General features: G+C 43.9%; 1 protein-coding gene across 1 annotated transcript; it reads right to left on the bottom strand.

Annotated features, from left to right (window-relative positions):
- Positions 1-134: 134 nt before the first annotated feature.
- On the bottom strand, positions 135-16,457 carry LOC138194696 (rap guanine nucleotide exchange factor 1-like). Its single transcript, XM_069143619.1, is given in 24 exon segments — positions 135-913; positions 2,857-2,997; positions 3,885-3,982; positions 4,067-4,168; positions 4,257-4,335; positions 4,756-4,850; positions 5,071-5,155; positions 5,231-5,419; positions 8,170-8,250; positions 8,336-8,420; positions 9,752-9,827; positions 9,924-10,041; positions 10,115-10,158; positions 10,919-11,175; positions 11,298-11,447; positions 11,525-11,582; positions 11,584-11,639; positions 12,433-12,499; positions 13,278-13,392; positions 13,893-14,113; positions 14,302-14,458; positions 14,588-14,799; positions 15,686-15,819; positions 15,977-16,457. Coding segments are annotated over 24 exon segments (2,784 nt in total). The 5' UTR covers positions 16,005-16,457; the 3' UTR covers positions 135-777.
- Positions 16,458-19,020: the final 2,563 nt, after the last annotated feature.

Raw genomic sequence — 19,020 nt, 5'->3', positions numbered from 1 at the left:
CTGTAGTTACCATGGAAACAGTTTACTATTTACATCCTCTGACATCACTGTTTACTGGTTATTGTTTACACTCTCTGACATCACTGTTTACTGTTTACACCCTCTGACATCTGAATAAAGGAGCAAAATAAGGCAACAGGAAACAAAACTTTATTAGTCAGTACAGTGTGTGTTACAGTGTGTGTTACAGTGTGTGTTACAGTGTGTGTTACAGTGTTACAGTGTGTGTTACAGTGTGTGTTACAGTGTGTGTTACAGTGTGTGTTACAGTGTAGGTGGGCGTGGCATAGTGTTCTCAGGTTCTCAGTCAGATCCACCCCTTGCTCCTCCCCTACTTGTCCAGAAATGATCACTTCTGGATTCTGATTCAGGAAGAGGCCACGCCCACTGGAACTGCAGATTAGCCTACATTAAAACCCAGCTAACCCCAGCTAGCGCCAGGCTAATACTGTGAGCTTTACGAAGATAGTTGAGAGTATTTCATTGTCCATATTAACACAAGTTAACAAACTCCTAGCAGTGATGATCCCGTGAGAATTTTTCGGATCAAGTTGCTTCCTCTTGAGACCCGTTATCACCGGACGAGCACCAGTACAGTTCATAACGGTACCAGTCCAGTTCCATTCAGGTTAGCACCAAGTTTAGGCTTCATTCTACATTGTAGCACGTTAGCATCAGGGTAGCACAGGTTCTGGTTCTGGTGCGGCCGCCATGTGGTGGCCTCCTGCTGTTCCCCGATTGGCTGCCAGATGTATGAAACGCCTTTTTCACCACAGGTCATCTCTGATTGGCTCGAGGAGCGTTCTTTGGGCGGATCTTCAGGGAGAGTTCCCACAATGCCTCCTCTGCCAGGTGATCGCTGAAGTCATTAAAGAACGATATGATGTCATCATCCTGCTGCAGACAATACGGACTGAAGAGAAGAAAACATCCGAGGATTTATTCAGGTACACAGTAATACTACTGATGAACACTACTGATCTATACTACTGATCAATACTGCTGATTTATACCAGTGATCTATACTAATGATCAATACTACTGATCAAAACTACTGATCAAAACTACTGATCAATATTACTGATCTATATTACTGATGAATACTACTGATCTATACTACTGATCTATACCCATGATCTGTACTAATGATCAATACTCCTGATCAAAACTACTGATCAATACTACTGATTTATACCAGTGATCTATACTCCTGATCAAAACTACTGATCAATACTGCTGATTTATACCAGTGATCTATGCTACTGATCAATACTACTGATCTATGCTACTGATCAATACTACTGATCAATGCTACTGATCAATACTAATGATCAATACTACTGATCAATACTACTGATCTATACTACTGAGCTATACTACTGACAAATACTGCTGATTTATACCGGTGATCTATACTACTGATCTATACTACAGATCTATACTACTGATCAATACTACTGATAAATACTACAGATCAATACTGCTGATTTATACCAGTGATCTATACTAATGATCAATACTAGTGATCTATACTAATGATCAACACTAGTGATCTATACTATTGATCTATACTAATGATCTATACTACTGATCAATACTAGTGATCTATACTACTGATCTATACTACTGATCTATACCAGTGATCAATGCTATTGATCAATACTACTGATCTATACTACAGATCAATACTACTGATCTATACTACTGATCAATACTACTGATCAAATCAATACTGCTGATTTATACCAGTGATCTATACTACTGATCTATACTACTGATCTATACCAGTGATCAATGCTATTGATCTATACTACTGATCAATACTACTGAGCTATACTACTGATCAATACTGCTGATTTATACCGGTGATCTATACTACTGATCAATACTACTGATCTATACTACAGATCTATACTACTGATCAATACTACTGATAAATACTACAGATCAATACTGCTGATTTATACCAGTGATCTATACTAGTGATCAATACTAGTGATCTATACTACTGATCAATACTAGTGATCTATACTACTGATCTATACTACTGATCTATACCAGTGATCAATGCTATTGATCAATACTACTGATCTATACTACAGATCAATACTACTGATCTATACTACTGATCAATACTACTGATCAAATCAATACTGCTGATTTATACCAGTGATCTATACTACTGATCTATACTACTGATCTATACTACTGATCTATACCAGTGATCAATGCTATTGATCTATACTATTGATCTATACTACTGATCAATACTACTAATCAATACTGCTGATTTATACCAGTCATCTATACTACTGATCTATACTACATGGGAGGCTGTGGTTCAGACAGTAGAGTGGGTTGCACACTAATCAGAAGGTTGGTGGTTCGATCCCCAGCTCCTCCTGTCCACATGTCTAAGTGTCCTTGAGCAAGACACTGAACCCTAAGTTGCTCCCGATGGTGAACCATCAGTGTGTGAATGTTCTCCTGATGGTGAACCATCGGTGTGTGAATGTTCTCCTGATGGTGAACCATCAGTGTGTGAATGTTCTCCTGATGGTGAACCATCGGTGTGTGAATGTTCTCCTGATGGTGAACCATCGGTGTGTGAATGTTCTCCTGATGGTGAACCATCAGTGTGTGAATGTTCTCCTGATGGTGAACCATCAGTGTGTGAATGTTCTCCTGATGGCAGCACCTTGCATGGTGATCTGTCTCATTAGTGGGTGAATGGAAAACCATGTTAAAGAGCTTTGAGACCAAAAGGTGATAAAACTATACAAGTACAGACCATTTACCATTTACTACTGATCTATACTACTGATCAATACTTAGAATAAGAAGCATGTGACTGACACTTGCTGGTAGCTCCTCAGAGTGTCCAGGATGTTAAATTGCTGCCAGCGTTTGGAAAAGTTGACCTTTGGACCCTGTGATGTAGATAAGGTGTCAGGATTCCCCAGGTGGACAAAGGTCAGGTCCTGAAGAATCAAACCCCTGGACAGAGAGACAGGTGTTAACTTACAGGTAGGGTATATATAGAGTATATATATGGTATATATATAGAGTATATCAAGAGTGTATACAGAGCATATAGAGAGTATATATATATAGGGTATATCTAGAGTATATGTAGGGTATATATAGAGCCTATATAGGGTATATCTAGATCATATATAGGGTATATCTAGAGTATATATAGGGTATATCTGGAGTATATATAGGGTATATCTGGAGTATATATAGGGTATATCTAGAGCAGGGGTGCCAAACATCCGGCCCGCCAGGGGGTCCAGCTCGACCCGCCGGATGGCTTTGCTAAGTGTGAAAATTACAGAAAGACATAAATTGCATTTCTATGAGAATATGGAGGTTTATGAGTACAAACGTTTTTTTTTTTTTTTTTTTTTTTTAATCGATCCAGTAATTGCTTCAAAAACAGCGTAAATGCGACGTTTGCTCCGGAGGAAGAAGCGCTCGGTGCCACAGGCAGCAGCGCTCGCTGCTCACTTTGTGACACGTTTGACGTCAAACGCGTCACAAAGCGAGGGAATCTGCAGAGGAGAGCCGGGGCAGATAAACAGTCGGCTGATGTCTGAGTTTTTGGTCTTTATGTTTCTAGTTTATTGTAGAAAGACCTTAAAACAGGGTTTATCATCCAAAAACCTTCACCAATGATTTAAACAGAGAGAAATATTGTCGTTATGTATGCGTTATTATTCTATGATTTTACTGGTCTGGCCCACTTGAGATCAAAGTGGGCAGTATGTGGCCCCGTAACTAAAATGAGTTTGACACCCCTGATCTAGAGCATATATAGGGTATATATATATATATAGGGGCGTTAACCTACAGGTAGGGGATAAATAGGGGTGTTAACCTACAGGTAGGGGATACAGGGAGGTTCCACTTCAGCCAGTGCTGCTCTGTAGGCTCTGAAGGAAGACGCGCTGTCAATCAAAGAGCTGAACTCCTCTAGACTCTGAGAAGAAACGAACATCAAACAATGAATGATTCGTTACAAACTGACTGACCACTCTGAATGAAAACAATCATGACCTCTGACCTCAGAGGTGTTTCTCTGCCAGTCGAGGCGTCGAAGAGGGGCAGAGTACAGCGCTGACAGGATGGACAGGTAGGAGTTGAAATTATTCAGCTTCTTGAGGTGCTGCAGAGGCCCAGTATGTAAGATCATCATCATCATCATCATCATCATCATCATCACCATCATCACCATCATCACCATCATCAGTTACCTTCATCACCTTCAGAAACTTCATCAGCAGTCTCTCTCTGTCCTGATATTTGTCCTGAAGGATGATGACTGAACGAACCCTGAAATCAAACACATCCATCATTGAGCGTCTCTACGATCTGTCTTCCTGTCCTCACCTCGTCCCTGAGGACGAACGGTATGTCCTCGATGACAGACAATACGATATGTCCCCGATGACAGACAATACATCCCCAATGACGGACAATACTATATGTCCCCAATGAGGGACGCTACGTCCCCGAGGACGGACGGACGGTATGTCCTCAATGACGGACGATACGATATGTCCCCGTTGAGGGACGCTATGTCCCAGAGGATGGACGCTACGTCCCCGAGGACGGACGGACGGTACGTCCCCGATGATGGACGATACGATATGTCCCCAATGAGGGATGATACGTCCCTGATGACGGACAATACGTCCCCGAGGATGGACAGACGGTATGTCCTCGATGATGGACGATAAGAGGATGTTTTACCAGAACGAGACGTTGTTGAAGTGTTGAGTGAACTCTGTCAGGTTCGGACTCTTCTCCTCATTCTGCTCCTTAGACCACAGCAAGACCTCCGGCAGCTAGACAGGTCACAGACACACAGGTCGCAGACAGACAGGTGAGAGTCAGACAGGTGAGAGTCAGACAGGTAACAGACTGACAGGTGAGAGTCAGACAGGTAACAGACTGACAGGTGAGACTGACAGGTGAGCGTCAGACAGGTGAGCGTCAGACAGGTGAGAGTCAGACAGGTGAGACTGACAGGTGAGCGTCAGACAGGTGAGACAGACAGGTTGGTACCCGAATCTTGTAGAAGAGTTCAGAGTCCAGTAGAGTCAGCTGTTCAGCTAAATCCTGACTCCTGAAGTCCAGAAGAGTTCCTGGTCTGAGAGACAAGAAAAATAAAACTACCAATAACAGACCAGCATGTGGTGCCATCATCCAATCAGAGAGAGCTTACCTGGCAGCCACACCCTTGGCAGCAAGCGGGCGGAGTAACTGAGGGGAACCAATCAGGTGCCAACGCTTCTCCATTTTGGACAGGATGTTGGTGTGGAGCAGGTGGGCGGGGCCCAACTGTCCACCAATCAGAAGACTGAACACCAGGTCCATCAGCAGCAGCAGCAAATCAGAGTCCAGCTCCATCATACTGCACACACACACACACACACACACACACACACACACACATTCACAGCCTCACTGCAGGTGGGAGGCAGGTGGGAGGCAGGTGGGAGGCAGGTGTGTGTGTGTGTGTGTGTGTGTGTGTGTGTGTGTGTGTGTGTGTGTGTGTGTGTGTGTGTGTTAGTTAGTGTGTGTGTGTGTGTGTGTGTGTGTGTGTGTGTGTGTGTGTGTGTGTGTGTGTGTGTGTGTGTTAGGTGTGTGTGTGTGTGTGTGTGTGTGTGTGTGTGTATAAAGTTTATTATTACATCTGCTGTTTTAGGATATCTAGACTACTGAAGCTTGGATGTTTTTTGGTAGCTGGAATTGTTTGTGACTGGATTCTTGTTTTCACTCAAGTAACTGTGAGTCAAAGAGAACAAGTTTAGAGTTAAACTGATGGTCTTTATTTCAATTCTATTAAGGACTAAGTTCTATTTGACTTTCTACAGTTTGAGGTAAAAAGACTCTCTGAGACAAGTTTGGACAAAATCTAGAGACTGTGTGAAAGTTTTCTTTGTTTAGTAATCAGTGGTGAGTTTCTATTGCTGCATATTTGTAACACCTGGTGACGGGAGGTCTAACGAGCAGGAGGTGTGGTCTAACGAGCAGGAGGTGTGGTCTAACGAGGAGGAGGTGTGGTCTAACAAGCAGGAGGTGTGGTCTAATGAGTCTTTCGTTGGAGTCTACGAAGACTCGGAGGATAAAGACTGAGGAGTCTTTTGTTGGAGTCTTCGGGGGACGCTGAGTATAAGTACTACTATCTGAGTATGTGTGTACTTCCCGTCCCTGTGCGTATATCTACTCATAGATACTACAGGTCTCTCACTCGTTCACACCAACACCGTAACCTTTCCTCTGTTATCTGTCCCACCCGTTCCACTCATACCCAACACCTCGTCACAGGAGGACTCTGGACTGTCAGTCAGCTGAAGACAGACTTCATCTCTGGACTTCCTTGGTCTCACTGAGACCTGGATCACACCGGACAACATCCACCTTGCTGCTCTCTCCTCTGTCTTCTCCTTCAGCCACACCCCCAGACCTCCTGGTAGGGGGAGGAGGGGAGGAGGGGGAGGGGGGTACAGGTCTACTCATCTCCCTAAATGGAGGTTTTCTCTTTACCCACTTCCACTTCCTACCTCACTGTCTCTTGAGTTTCATGCTGTGACAGTTACTCATCCGGTACAATTAAACATTGTCCTCTACCGTCCTCCAGGTCCTTTGGGAGATTTCTTGGACGAATTAGACGTCCTCCTGTCAAACGTCCCAGAACATGGTCCTCCACTTGTCCTTCTGGGTGACTTTAACATCCAGACTGAGAAGTCATCTGACCTTGTGCTCTTCCTGTCTTCCTTTGCTGTCTCCCTCAGTCCTTCTCCTCCTCCTCACAAAGGTTGGAACCACCTGGACTATATTTCACCACAAACTGCTCCACATCTAACCTCACTGTAACTCCACTTCATGTCTCCGACCACTTCTTTGCACAACATCAGGAGAATACGTCCTCTTCTCACTCAGAAGGAGGTCCAGGTTCTGGTCCAGGTTCTGGTCCAGGTTCTGGTCCAGGCTCCGGTCATCTTACGTCTAGACTACTGTACCTCCCTCCTAGCAGGTCTACCTGTTAGTACCATCTGACCTCTGCAGCTCATCCAGAATGCAGCAGCTCCACTTTAACCTCCTAGATTTACTCACACTACTCCACTCCTCCTCCTCTTCCTCCTTCTCCTCTTCCTCCTCCATCTCCTCTTCCTCCTACTTTACTTGAACAGTAGAACTTTAGTATCTTAAAATAGAACTTCCTGATAGAACTTTGTAGTTTGGCTTTCTTGAAGAAATTATATTTTCTTGATTCTTGTTGTTCTGGTTTGAACCCTCATGTTGAAATTAACTTATTGTAAGTCTTTGGATAAAAGAGTCAGATAAATGAAATGTTATTTAATGTAATTTAATGTGTTAGGTGTGTGTGTGTGTGTTAGGTGTGTATGTGTGTGTGTGTGTGTGTGTGTGTGTGTTAGGTGTGTATTAGGAGTGTGTGTGTGTGTGTGTGTGTGTGTGTGTGTGTGTGTGTGTTAGGTGTGTATTAGGAGTGTGTGTGTGTGTGTGTGTGTGTGTGTGTGTGTGTGTGTGTGTGTGTGTGTTAGGTGTGTATTAGGAGTGTGTGTGTGTGTGTTAGGAGTGTGTGTGTGTGTTAGGTGTGTATTAGGAGTGTGTGTGTGTGTGTTAGGAGTGTGTGTGTGTGTTAGGTGTGTATTAGGAGTGTGTGTGTGTGTGCTAGGAGTGTGTGTGTGTGTTAGGTGTGTATTAGGAGTGTGTGTGTGTGTGTGTGTGTGTGTTAGGTGTGTATTAGGAGTGTGTGTGTGTGTGTGTGTGTGTGTTAGGTGTGTATTAGGAGTGTGTGTGTGTGTTAGGTGTGTATTAGGAGTGTGTGTGTGTGTGTGTGTGTGTGTGTTAGGTGTGTATTAGGAGTGTGTGTGTGTGTGTGTGTTAGGTGTGTATTAGGAGTGTGTGTGTGTGTGTGTGTGTGTGTGTGTGTGTTAGGTGTGCATTAGGAGTGTGTGTGTGCGTGTGTTAGGTGTGCATTAGGAGTGTGTGTGTGTGTGTGTGTGTGTGTGTGTGTGTGTGTGTGTTAGGTGTGCATTAGGAGTGTGTGTGTGTGTGTGTGTTAGGTGTGTATTAGGAGTGTATGTGTGTGTTAGGTGTGTATTAGGAGTGTGTGTGTGCGTGTGTGTGTCTCACCACAGGTCGTCCACCACTCTGACCAGCAGGTTGAAGGTGTTTTCAGCAGTAGCTTCCTGTCTGTCCGTCAGGTGTCTGTACGTGATGATGGTTAAAGATGGATGACAGACAGTCAGAAAGACAGGCAGGCAGGAAGGCAGGCAGACAGGTTTGATTCTCAGGATATCTGTGCTGGAGTTTGCTGATGACATCATCGGGTCTGGTGAAGCTACGGTAGGTGCAGAGGAACGCCTCACAGAACACGTCCTGCTCTACAAACACACACACACACACACACACACACACACACACACACACACACACACACACACACACACACACACACACACACACACGTTACTGCGTTGACTTGACTTGAAAACACCTGAAAAAGTCCTGAAAGATCAGAATCATTAACTTTTACTACAAATGATCCTCCAGACAAAAAGAGTTGCTGTATTGCATTGATAAGTTGCTGTATTACATTGACAAGTTGCTATATGCGTTGATAGGTTGCTGTATGCGTTGATAGGTTGCTGTATTGCATTGATAAGTTGCTGTGTGCGTTGATAGGTTGCTGTATGCGTTGATAAGTTGCTGTATGCATTGATAAGTTGCTGTATGCATTGATAAGTTGCTGTATGTGTTGATACATTGTTGTATATGCTAAGTTTCTGTATTGTGTTGATAAGTTACTGTATTGCGTTAATAAGTTGCTGTATCCATTGATAAGTTGCTGTATCTGTTGATAAGTTGCTGTATCCGTTGATGAGTTGCTGTATTGCGTTGATAAGTTGCTGTATGTGTTGAGTTGCTGTATTGCGTTGATAGGTTGCTGTATGTGTTAATAAGTTGCTGTATGCGTTGATAGGTTGCTGTATGCATTGATAGGTTGCTGTATACGTTGATAGGTTGCTGTATACATTGATAGGTTGCTGTATACATTGATAGGTTGCTGTATTGCATTGATAAGTTGCTGTATGCGTTGATAGGTTGCTGTATCTGTTGATAAGTTGCTGTATCCGTTGATGAGTTGCTGTATGTGTTGATAAGTTGCTGTATGTGTTGAGTTGCTGTATTGCGTTGATAGGTTGCTGTATGCATTGATAGGTTGCTGTATACGTTGATAGGTTGCTGTATACATTGATAGGTTGCTGTATGCATTGATAGGTTGCTGTATTGCATTGATAAGTTGCTGTATCCGTTGATGAGTTGCTGTATGTGTTGATAAGTTGCTGTATGTGTTGAGTTGCTGTATTGCGTTGATAGGTTGCTGTATGTGTTAATAAGTTGCTGTATGCGTTGATAGGTTGCTGTATGCATTGATAGGTTGCTGTATACGTTGATAGGTTGCTGTATTCGTTGATAGGTTGCTGTATTCGTTGATAGGTTGCTGTATACATTGATAGGTTGCTGTATTGCATTGATAAGTTGCTGTATGCGTTGATAGGTTGCTGTATGCGTTGATCAATTGCTGTATTGCATTGATAAGTTGCTGTATGCGTTGATAGGTTGCTGAATGTGTTGATAAGTTGCTGTATACATTGATAGGTTGCTGTATTGCGTTGATAAGTTGCTGTATGCTTTGATAAGTTGGCCATACCAATGTTTCTGCTCTCTGCGGCGTAGACCAAAAGGATGTCAGGAGAAGCTGCCTTCACGTCCGGCCCCTCATCTTCCTGACAGTCAGAGATCAACAGTTAGAGGTCGGGCAGAGGTCAGGAAACAGGTCAAATTAGTAATATTTAGTAAAGAGGTTAGAGGTCGGTCAGCACCTCAGACTTCATGGTGATTCTGTGGAGGATCTCCTGCTGATTGGTCAGTAACACCTCTTCATGCTCCTCCTTACTGCTCCTACGACGAGGCTCCGCCTCCTGCTGGAGACTCTGGAAACTGCACAAAAGAGAACGTGTGTGTGTGTGTGTGTGTGTGTGTGTGTGTGTGTGTGTGTGTGTGTGTTGCTCACCTGTCTTTGCTCTGATTGTCTCCCGTCTGTTTTTCAGGTAAATCCTGGAATCACAGGAAACATGTAATAACAAACACGTAATAACATACTGAACATGTAATAATATACATGTAATAACATACTGAACATGTAATAACAAACACGTAACAACATACTGAACATGTAATAATATACATGTAATAACATACTGAACATGTAATAACAAACACGTAATAACATACTGAACATGTAATAACACATGTAATAACATACTGAACATGTAATAACATACATGTAATCACATACTGAACATGTAATAGCATACTGAACATGTAATAACATACATATAATAACATACTGAACATGTAATAACATACATATAATAACATGTAATAACATACTGAACATGTAATAACAAACATGTAATAACATACTGAACATGTAATAACAAACATGTAGTAACATACTGAACATGTAGTAACATACATGTAATAACATACTGAACATGTAATAACAAACATGTAATAACATACTGAACATGTAGTAACATACATGTAATAACATACTGAACATGTAATAACATACATGTAATCACATACTGAACATGTAATAACAAACATGGAATAACATACTGAACATGTAATAGCATACATGTAATAGCATACTGAACATGTAATAGCATACTGAACATGTAATAACATACATATAATAACATACTGAACATGTAATAACATACATATAATAACACATAATAACATACTGAACATGTAATAAAGGAATAATAGTGAGTTGTTGCCTTGAGTTCATGTTTAATCTTTTCTTTACCGTCTGTTTCTTCTTCGGTGGTAGCGTGGGAGCAGTGGAGGTGGAGGGGGTGGAGCAAGTGTCAAGGTGTGTGTTCAGGTGTGTGTCAAGGTGTGTGTCAAGGTGTGGGTCCAGATGTGTTTCCAGGTGTGTTTCCAGGTGTGTGTCAAGCTCTCTCCGTCTGCTGCTGGATCTTTGAATGAAGGATGGAGGGTTCTGATAGAACAAAACCGCTGACTCATCACTGTAGGATGAACAGACCTGAAGGTACTGTTGAACTGATGACAGGTAGGCAGAGAGACAGACAGGCAGTTTAATACAAATAGATTTGAAACAGCAGGTTATTGATAATAGATCCAGGTTATTGATTATGGATTAGCTGCTCTCTGAATTGACTTACTGTGTCGTTTCTTCTCAGGGAGCGGAGGAGGTGTCTTGCTGGGGGACAGAGGGGAGGAAACAGGTTCAACAAAAGCTGTGACATCATCACTCTGGTTGGGAGGGGTAGAGTCAAATCCAAAGGAGGTCAGAGTCTGTGAGCCGGTTATTCCTGCAGCTCAAAGATAACAAAGTATAAGACAGACAGACGGACAGAGAGACAGACAGGTCCGTTGGATGTGTCCTCACCTGCAGCGCTGGGTCGTCTCTTCTTTGGCAGGGCGGGGGGGGGGTGGAGGGAGGGAGGGGAGGGTGTCAGAGGAGGACAGGTCGGTGTGGAGGAAGTCGTAGTCCGGATCATCCTCTGAAGATGAGACACTGAGAGTGAGGACCTGTTAATCAGAACCACAGACCCAACCGAGTCTGACTGTAAAATCAAGCTGAAATTAGGTTGAGGTGAAGTTGAAGTGAGATTGATGTCAGGTTGAAGTGAGGGAGAAGTGAAGTTGAAGTGAGGTTGAAGTCAGGTTGAAGTGAGGGAGAAGTGAAGTTGAAGTGAGGTTGAAGCGAGGGAGAAGTGAAGTTGTAGTCAGGTTGAAGTGAGTTTGAAGTGAAGTTGAAGTGAAGTTGAAGTGAAGTTAAGTGAGGATGAAGTGAAGTTAAGTGAGGATGAAGTGAAGTGGAAGTGAGGATGAAGTGAAGTTAAGTGAGGTTGAAGTGAAGTTAAGTGAGGATGAAGTGAAGTGGACGTGAGGTTGAAGTGAGCAAAAGGTCAGAAATATAAATACTGATGACACCATTCAGACCTTTATGAAACTCCTGGCCCCGTTCATTTTTTTTATCTGGTTTGAAAGGTTTGACACACGTTTCCCCTGCTAGTGTGTGTGTGTGTGTGTGTGTGTGTGTGTGTGTGTGTGTGTGTGTGTGTGTGTGTGTGTGTGCGTGTCCAGCAGGAGGCAGCAGTGGGAGTCTGTTCAGCACCTCACTGCAGACAGGAAGCCTCAGCAAACATTTTTCTGTTAACTGACAGGAAGTGATGTTACTCACAGCCCCTGCTGCTGATGGGAAGTGTGTGTGTGTGTGTGTGTGTGTGTGTGTGTGTGTGTGTGTGTGTGTGTGTGTGTGTGTGTGTGTGTGTGTGTGTGTGTGTGTTTTACCACAATGTGTATCGTGAGCAGCAGAGTCTGCAGAAGAAGAGCTTCGTTTCCAACAGTCGTCCTCACACTGTAACACGCACACACACAAACACATTATTAAACACAGTAACAGGAAGCCTTCATTCTGTTTGAATCGTCACACTGAGTTTTGAAACTCGGGCTAGTGGGTTCAATTGAGGAGAATGTAATTCACAGTCGCACTAGCTGTTAGCTGTTAACTAAACGCAGACAACTCACTCAGACTCAAACATTAAATCTGAGTTTCAACAATCTGGACCTTTAAAGAAAGAAGCTCATCAAGAGGTGTGGAAACACTTGTAGAGACCACAAAACCAGTTTCAATCTGGTTTGGTTTGAGTCTGGTTTGAATCTGGTTTGAGTCTGGTTTGAATCTGGTTTGAGTCTGGTTTGAATCTGGTTTGAGTCTGGTTTGAGTCTGGTTTGAGTCTGGTTTGAGTCTGGTTTGAATCTGGTTTGAGTCTGGTTTGAGTCTGGTTTGAGTCTGGTTTGAGTCTGGTTTGAGTCTGGTTTGAGTCTGGTTTGAGTCTGGTTTGAGTCTGGTTTGAGTCTGGTTTGAGTCTGGTTTGAATCTGGTTTGAGTCTGGTTTGAGTCTGGTTTGAGTCTGGTTTGAGTCTGGTTTGAATCTGGTTTGAGTCTGGTTTGAGTCTGGTTTGAGTCTGGTTTGAGTCTGGTTTGAGTCTGGTTTGAATCTGGTTTGAGTCTGGTTTGAATCTGGTTTGAGTCTGGTTTGAGTCTGGTTTGAGGCTGGTTTGAGGCTGGTTTGAAAATAAAAACTAAAACGGATTAAAATGAATCAAACTGAGATGTTGTCATGGAAACATACCTGTTGAACATGTCTGTCTACCTCAGGCTCTCGTCTCATTGGTGCAACTATAGCAACCCTGCAGGGGGCGGGGCCTGATGATGATTGACGCTTCTTAGGAGGCAGAGCTGGAGGTCTGACACAGAGAGACAGAGAGAAAGACAGACAGACAGACAGACAGACAGAGACAGACAGAGAGACAGACAGACAGAGAGACAGAGAGAGAGAGACAGATAGAATGATAGACAGATAAACAGACAGAGAGACAGACAGACAGACAGAGAGACAGTTTGAACAGTTTCTGTGGTGAAAACTTTTAGCTGCAGTAGACTGATGCACCTGTAGCCCCGCCCAGTGGTGATTGGTCGTCTGTGATTGGTCGGTTCTGGGAGCTGATCGGAGATCCTGAATGTCTGAAATGTTTCAGGAAACAAACTGAAGACACTGAAACTGTCTGTTGTCGTCTTTCTGACACCTCTGCTTCCTGTCAGCTGATAGACAGGAAGTGGTGCGGAGGGGGGGGGTATTCAGTCGCACTACTTCCTGTTTCCTCCTAACATCTATGTCTGCTCCAACAGATCAGTCCAATGTCCAACATGGAGACCCTGTCAGCCAATCAGATGACTTCAGACTCACCTCAGTAGGGGGGACACCTGGGGGAGGGGCTCTGGGAGAGGCATGGGGGGCTTGGGAGGAGCTACAACGGTCTGCTCCTCCCCTTCGCCCCTCCCCTCCTGTGCCTCCTCTGGAGGTGTCCTGCATGTCAACGTCTCCTCATCAAAACCTCCCAACTGTCCCACAGCAGGAGACAAGGGGGGGGAGCTTTCTCGTCTCTCAGCAGCCAATCGAACCAGTTCCTGAGACAAGAGAGCAAAAGTGATCAGACCATAAGACGGGACGGAGAGGACAGAGAGGAAAGGACGGAGAGGACAGAAGGAGCCTGTAAATGAGGACAGACCGGCTCTCTGTCTGTCCTCTCTTCAGGTTTCAGCTTGTCTCCAACAGTGTCCCTTTTCACTCAAACAAGGGCATAATTTGTCCTCACCTTGACACAGTCCAGCACAGCCCTGATCACCGTGGTAACGCTCTCTGTGGACTCTTTGTTGTCACTTGAGACTCCCTGCAGCATCACCTGATCCGCCCAGCGAATCAGCTGAGCCAGAGAGCGGTAGAGACGAGTGAGACAGGCGGAGACGGTCTTACTGCAGGGGACAGAGAGACAGAGAGACAGAGGGAAAGAGAGACAGAGGGACAGAGAGACAGAAGGACAGAGTGAGGAAACAGAAGACTCTCTGGAGGTCCTCATTCAAACTCCAGCAGGTGGATCCTACCTGTTGTGTAGGTGTGGCTCCAGCTGGACCAGAGTCTGGACCGCCTCCAGGACTCCGGCAGATGCCCCCCCCAGCAGACCCCCCACCACCGACTGGTCCAGGACCAGTTTGTCCACTCCGGGTCTGTCTACTCCCAGTCTGTCCACCAGAGCTTTGAAGTACTGCAGAGAGCTGACGACAGCCCGCTGCTGGTCCACCAGAACCCCATCGGACTACACACACACACACACACACACACACACACACACACACACACACACACACACACACACACACACACACAGTTTTGAAAGTGAAATGTGGTCCCATTCTGAGGATTTCAGCTGCTCAACAGTTCAGGGTCTCCTGTAGTGTGTGTGTGTGTGTGTGTGTGTGTACCTTGTGTTGTGTTGTAGTGTGTGTGTGTGTGTGTGTGTGTGTGTGTGTGTGTGTGTGTGTGTGTGTGTGTATTTTGTGTTGTAATGTGTGTGTGTGTACCTTGTGTTGTAGTGTGTGTGTGTGTGTGTGTGTGTGTGTATTTTGTGTTGTAATGTGTGTGTGTGTGTACCTTGTGTTGTAGTGTGTGTGTGTGTGTGTGTGTGTGTGTGTGTGCACCTTGTGTTGTTGTTGTGTGTGTGTGTGTGTGTGTGTACCTTGTGTTGTAGTGTGTGTACCTTGTGTGTGTGTGTGTGTGTGTGTGTGTGTGTGTGTGTGTGTGTACCTTGTGTTGTGGTGTGTGTACCTTGTGTGTGTGTGTACCTTGTGTTGTAGTGTGTGCGTGTGTGTGTGTGTGTACCTTGTATTGTAGTGTGTGTGTGTGTGTGTGTACCTTGTGTTGTAGTGTGTGTGTGTGTGTGTGTGTGTGTGTACCTTGTGTTGTAGTGTGTGTGTGTGTGTACCTTGTGTTGTAGTGTGTGTGTGTGTGTGTGTGTGTGTGTGTACCTTGTGTTGTAGTGTGTGTGTGTGTGTGTGTGTACCTTGTGTTGTAGTGTGTGTGTGTGTGTGTGTGTGTGTGTGTGTGTGTGTGTGTGTGTGTGTGTGTGTGTGTGTGTGTGTGTGTGTGTGTGTACCTTGTGTTGTAGTGTGTGTGTGTGTGTGTGTGTGTGTGTGTGTGTGTACCTTGTGTTGCTGCAGGTTCGGAGCAGCTGGTTTGGGTTTCTGTTCTGAGGTGTGTTTGATTCGGTCAGATCGTCTGTTCCGCTGTGGGTGGAGCTTATCCTTCAACCTCAAGGTGAGAGAGGCAAGCTGGGAGGCTGGGGAGGAGGAGGGCATCGTCATCACCATCATCATTATCATCATCATCATGATCTACTAAAATAAAAGCACTTCAGTTCAAAAACTAAATTCTGAAGTCTTTAGCCTGCGGTGGCTAACGGTTAGCATGTCAGAGAAACAAGAGGAGAAGGTTACCTGTCTTGCTGTCAGCCCAGGAGGACATGTCTACAGACGGACAGACAGACAGACAGACAGACAGACAGACAGACAGGTAGGTAGGTAGCTGGACAGTGTTGAGCAGAGCGACAGGTTAATCCCTCAGCTTTCTCTCTGCGTGTCTTCCTGAAACTGTTCTGTCGTCTCTTCTTCCTTCCTCCTCGTCTTCCTCTTTCTGTCTCTGACATGAAGTTCAGCCTCTGAGATGATGATGATGATAATGATGCAGCTCCACCTGCTGACTGCCAGCAGACAGCACAGCTCTGTTCTCGTTTTAGATGGTTGGATGGATATTTATATAATAGATAGATAGAAAATAGATAGATAGACGGACGGACGGACGGACAGACAGACAGACAGACAGACAGACAGACAGACAGACAGACAGACAGACAGACAGACAGACAGACAGACAGAGACAGACAGATACAGTTGAAACCAGAAGTTTACATACACTGTGCAAAAAGACACATAACACTTTTTTTCTCACTGTCTGAAGTTAAATCAGACTAAACATCTCCTGTTTCAGGTCCGTTAGGATTACCAACATTATTTAACTTTTGCTAAATGTCACAATAATGAGAAAGAGAATATTTTAGAGAATTTTTCATTACTTTCTTCAAGGTCAAAAGTTTACATCCAGTTCCTTAGTATTTAGTAGCATTGCCTTTGAACTGCATGACTTGGGTCAAACGTTTTGGGTATCCTTCCACCAGCTTCTTACAGTACTCTGATGGAATTCTGGCCCATTCCTCCCGACAGAACTGGTGGAACTGAGTCAGGTTTGTTGGCCGCCTCGCTCGCACACGCCTTTTCAGATCTGCCCACAAATTTTCGATGGGATTCAGGTCAGGGCTTTGTGATGGCCACTCCAAGACATTGACTTTATTGTCCTCAAGCCACTTTTTAACTATTTTGGCAGTATGCTTCGGGTCATTGTCCATTTGGAAGACCCATTTGCGCCCAAGTTTTAGCTTCCTGGCTGATGTCCTGAGATGTTGCCTTAATATTTCCAGGTAATGTTCTTTCTTCATGATGCCGTCTATTTTATGAAGAGCTCCAGTTCCTGCTGCAGCAAAACAGCCCCACAACATGATGCTGCCACCTCCATGCTTCACAGTTGGGATGGTGTTTTCAGGTCTACAAGCTTCCCCCTTTTTCCTCCAAATGTAACGGTGGTCATTATGGCCAAACAGCTCCACTTTAGTTTCATCAGACCACAGGACATGTCTCTAGAAGTTAAGGTCTTTGTCTTGGTGTCTTTTTGCAAACTGCAATCTGGCTTTTTTATGTTTCTTTAGGAGTAATGGCTTCCTTCTTGCTGAGTAGCCTTTCAGCCCATGTCGGTGCAGGACTCGTTTTACTGTGGATAATGACACTTTCTTACCAGCTTCAGCCATCATCTTCACAAGGTCTTTAGCTTTTGTTCTGAGGTTGATTTGCACATGTCGGACCAAAACACGTTAATCTCTGGGACACAGAGCCCGTCTCCTTCCTGAGCGGTGTGATGGCTGGACATTCCCATGTTTATACTTGCGTATAATTGTTTGCACAGATGAACGTGGCACCTTCAAGCATCTGGAAATTGCACCCAAGGATGAACCAGACTTGTGGAGCTCCACGATTCTCTCCCTGATTTCTTGGCTGATTTCTTTTGACTTTCCCATGATTTCAAACAAGGAAGCAGAGTGGTTGAGATGTGGCCTTAAAATACATCCCCAGGTGTGCCTTCAATTAACTCACATGTTGTCAGTTAACCTATCAGGAGCTTCAAAAGCCATGACATCATCATCTGGGCTTGCCCACGTTGTTTAAAGACATAGTACTTTTGGTGTATGTAAACTTTTGACCTCAAAGAAAGTAATATAAAATTCTCTAAGAAATTCTCTTTCTCATTATTGTGACATTTAGCAAAAGTTAAATAATTTTGGTAATCCTAACGGACCTGAAACAGGAGAGGTTTAGTCTGATTTAACTTCAGACAGTGAGGAAAAAAGTGTTATGTGTCTTTTTGCACAGTGTATGTAAACTTCTGGTTTCAACTGTAGATAGATAGATAGATAATAGATAGATAGATAGATAGATAGATAGATAGATAGATAGATAGATAGATAGATAGATAGATAGATAGATAGATAGATAGATAGATAGATAGATAGATAGATAGATAGATAGATAGATAGATAGATAGATAGATAGATAGATAGATAGATAGATAGATAGATAGATAGATAGATAGATAGATAGATAGATAGATAGATAGATAGATAGATAGATAGATAGATAGATAGATAGATAGATAGATAGATAGATAGATAGATAGATAGATAGATAGATAGATAAGGTCCTGATGGTCCTGATGGTTCTGATGGTCCTTTTGGTCCTGATATTGCTGATGATGGTTCTGATGGTGCTGATGATGGTTCTGATGGTCCTGATGGTCCTGATGATGGTTCTGATGGTGCTGATGATGGTGCTGATGATGGTTCTGATTGTCCTGATGATGGTTCTGATGGTCCTGATGGTCCTGATGATGGTTCTGATGGTGCTGATGATGGTTCTGATGGTCCTGATGATGATTCTGATGGTCCTGATGGTCCTGATGATGGTTCTGATGGTGCTGATGATGGTGCTGATGATGGTTCTGATTGTCCTGATGATGGTTCTGATGGTCCTGATGGTCCTGATGATGGTTCTGATGGTGCTGATGATGGTCCTGATGATGGTTCTGATGGTCCTGATGGTCCTGATGATGGTTCTGATGGTGCTGATGATGGTGCTGATGATGGTTCTGATTGTCCTGATGATGGTTCTGATGGTCCTGATGGTCCTGATGATGGTTCTAATGGTGCTGATGATGGTGCTGATGATGGTTCTGATGATGGTTCTGATGGTCCTGATGATGGTTCTGATGGTCCTGATGGTTCTGATGATGGTTCTGATGGTCGGAGCATGTTGTCCAGGAGTGGTCCAGTTAAAATTGTGGACAGATTAAATATAATAAAATGAAATAATAAATTCAT

The sequence above is a fragment of the Embiotoca jacksoni genome, unplaced genomic scaffold (assembly GCF_022577435.1).
Source record: "Embiotoca jacksoni isolate LCO1_2020_lvr unplaced genomic scaffold, fEmbJac1.0.p SCAF_112, whole genome shotgun sequence".
NCBI lineage: Eukaryota > Metazoa > Chordata > Actinopteri > Embiotocidae > Embiotoca > Embiotoca jacksoni.
This window is presented reverse-complemented; position numbering and strand designations above follow the sequence as displayed.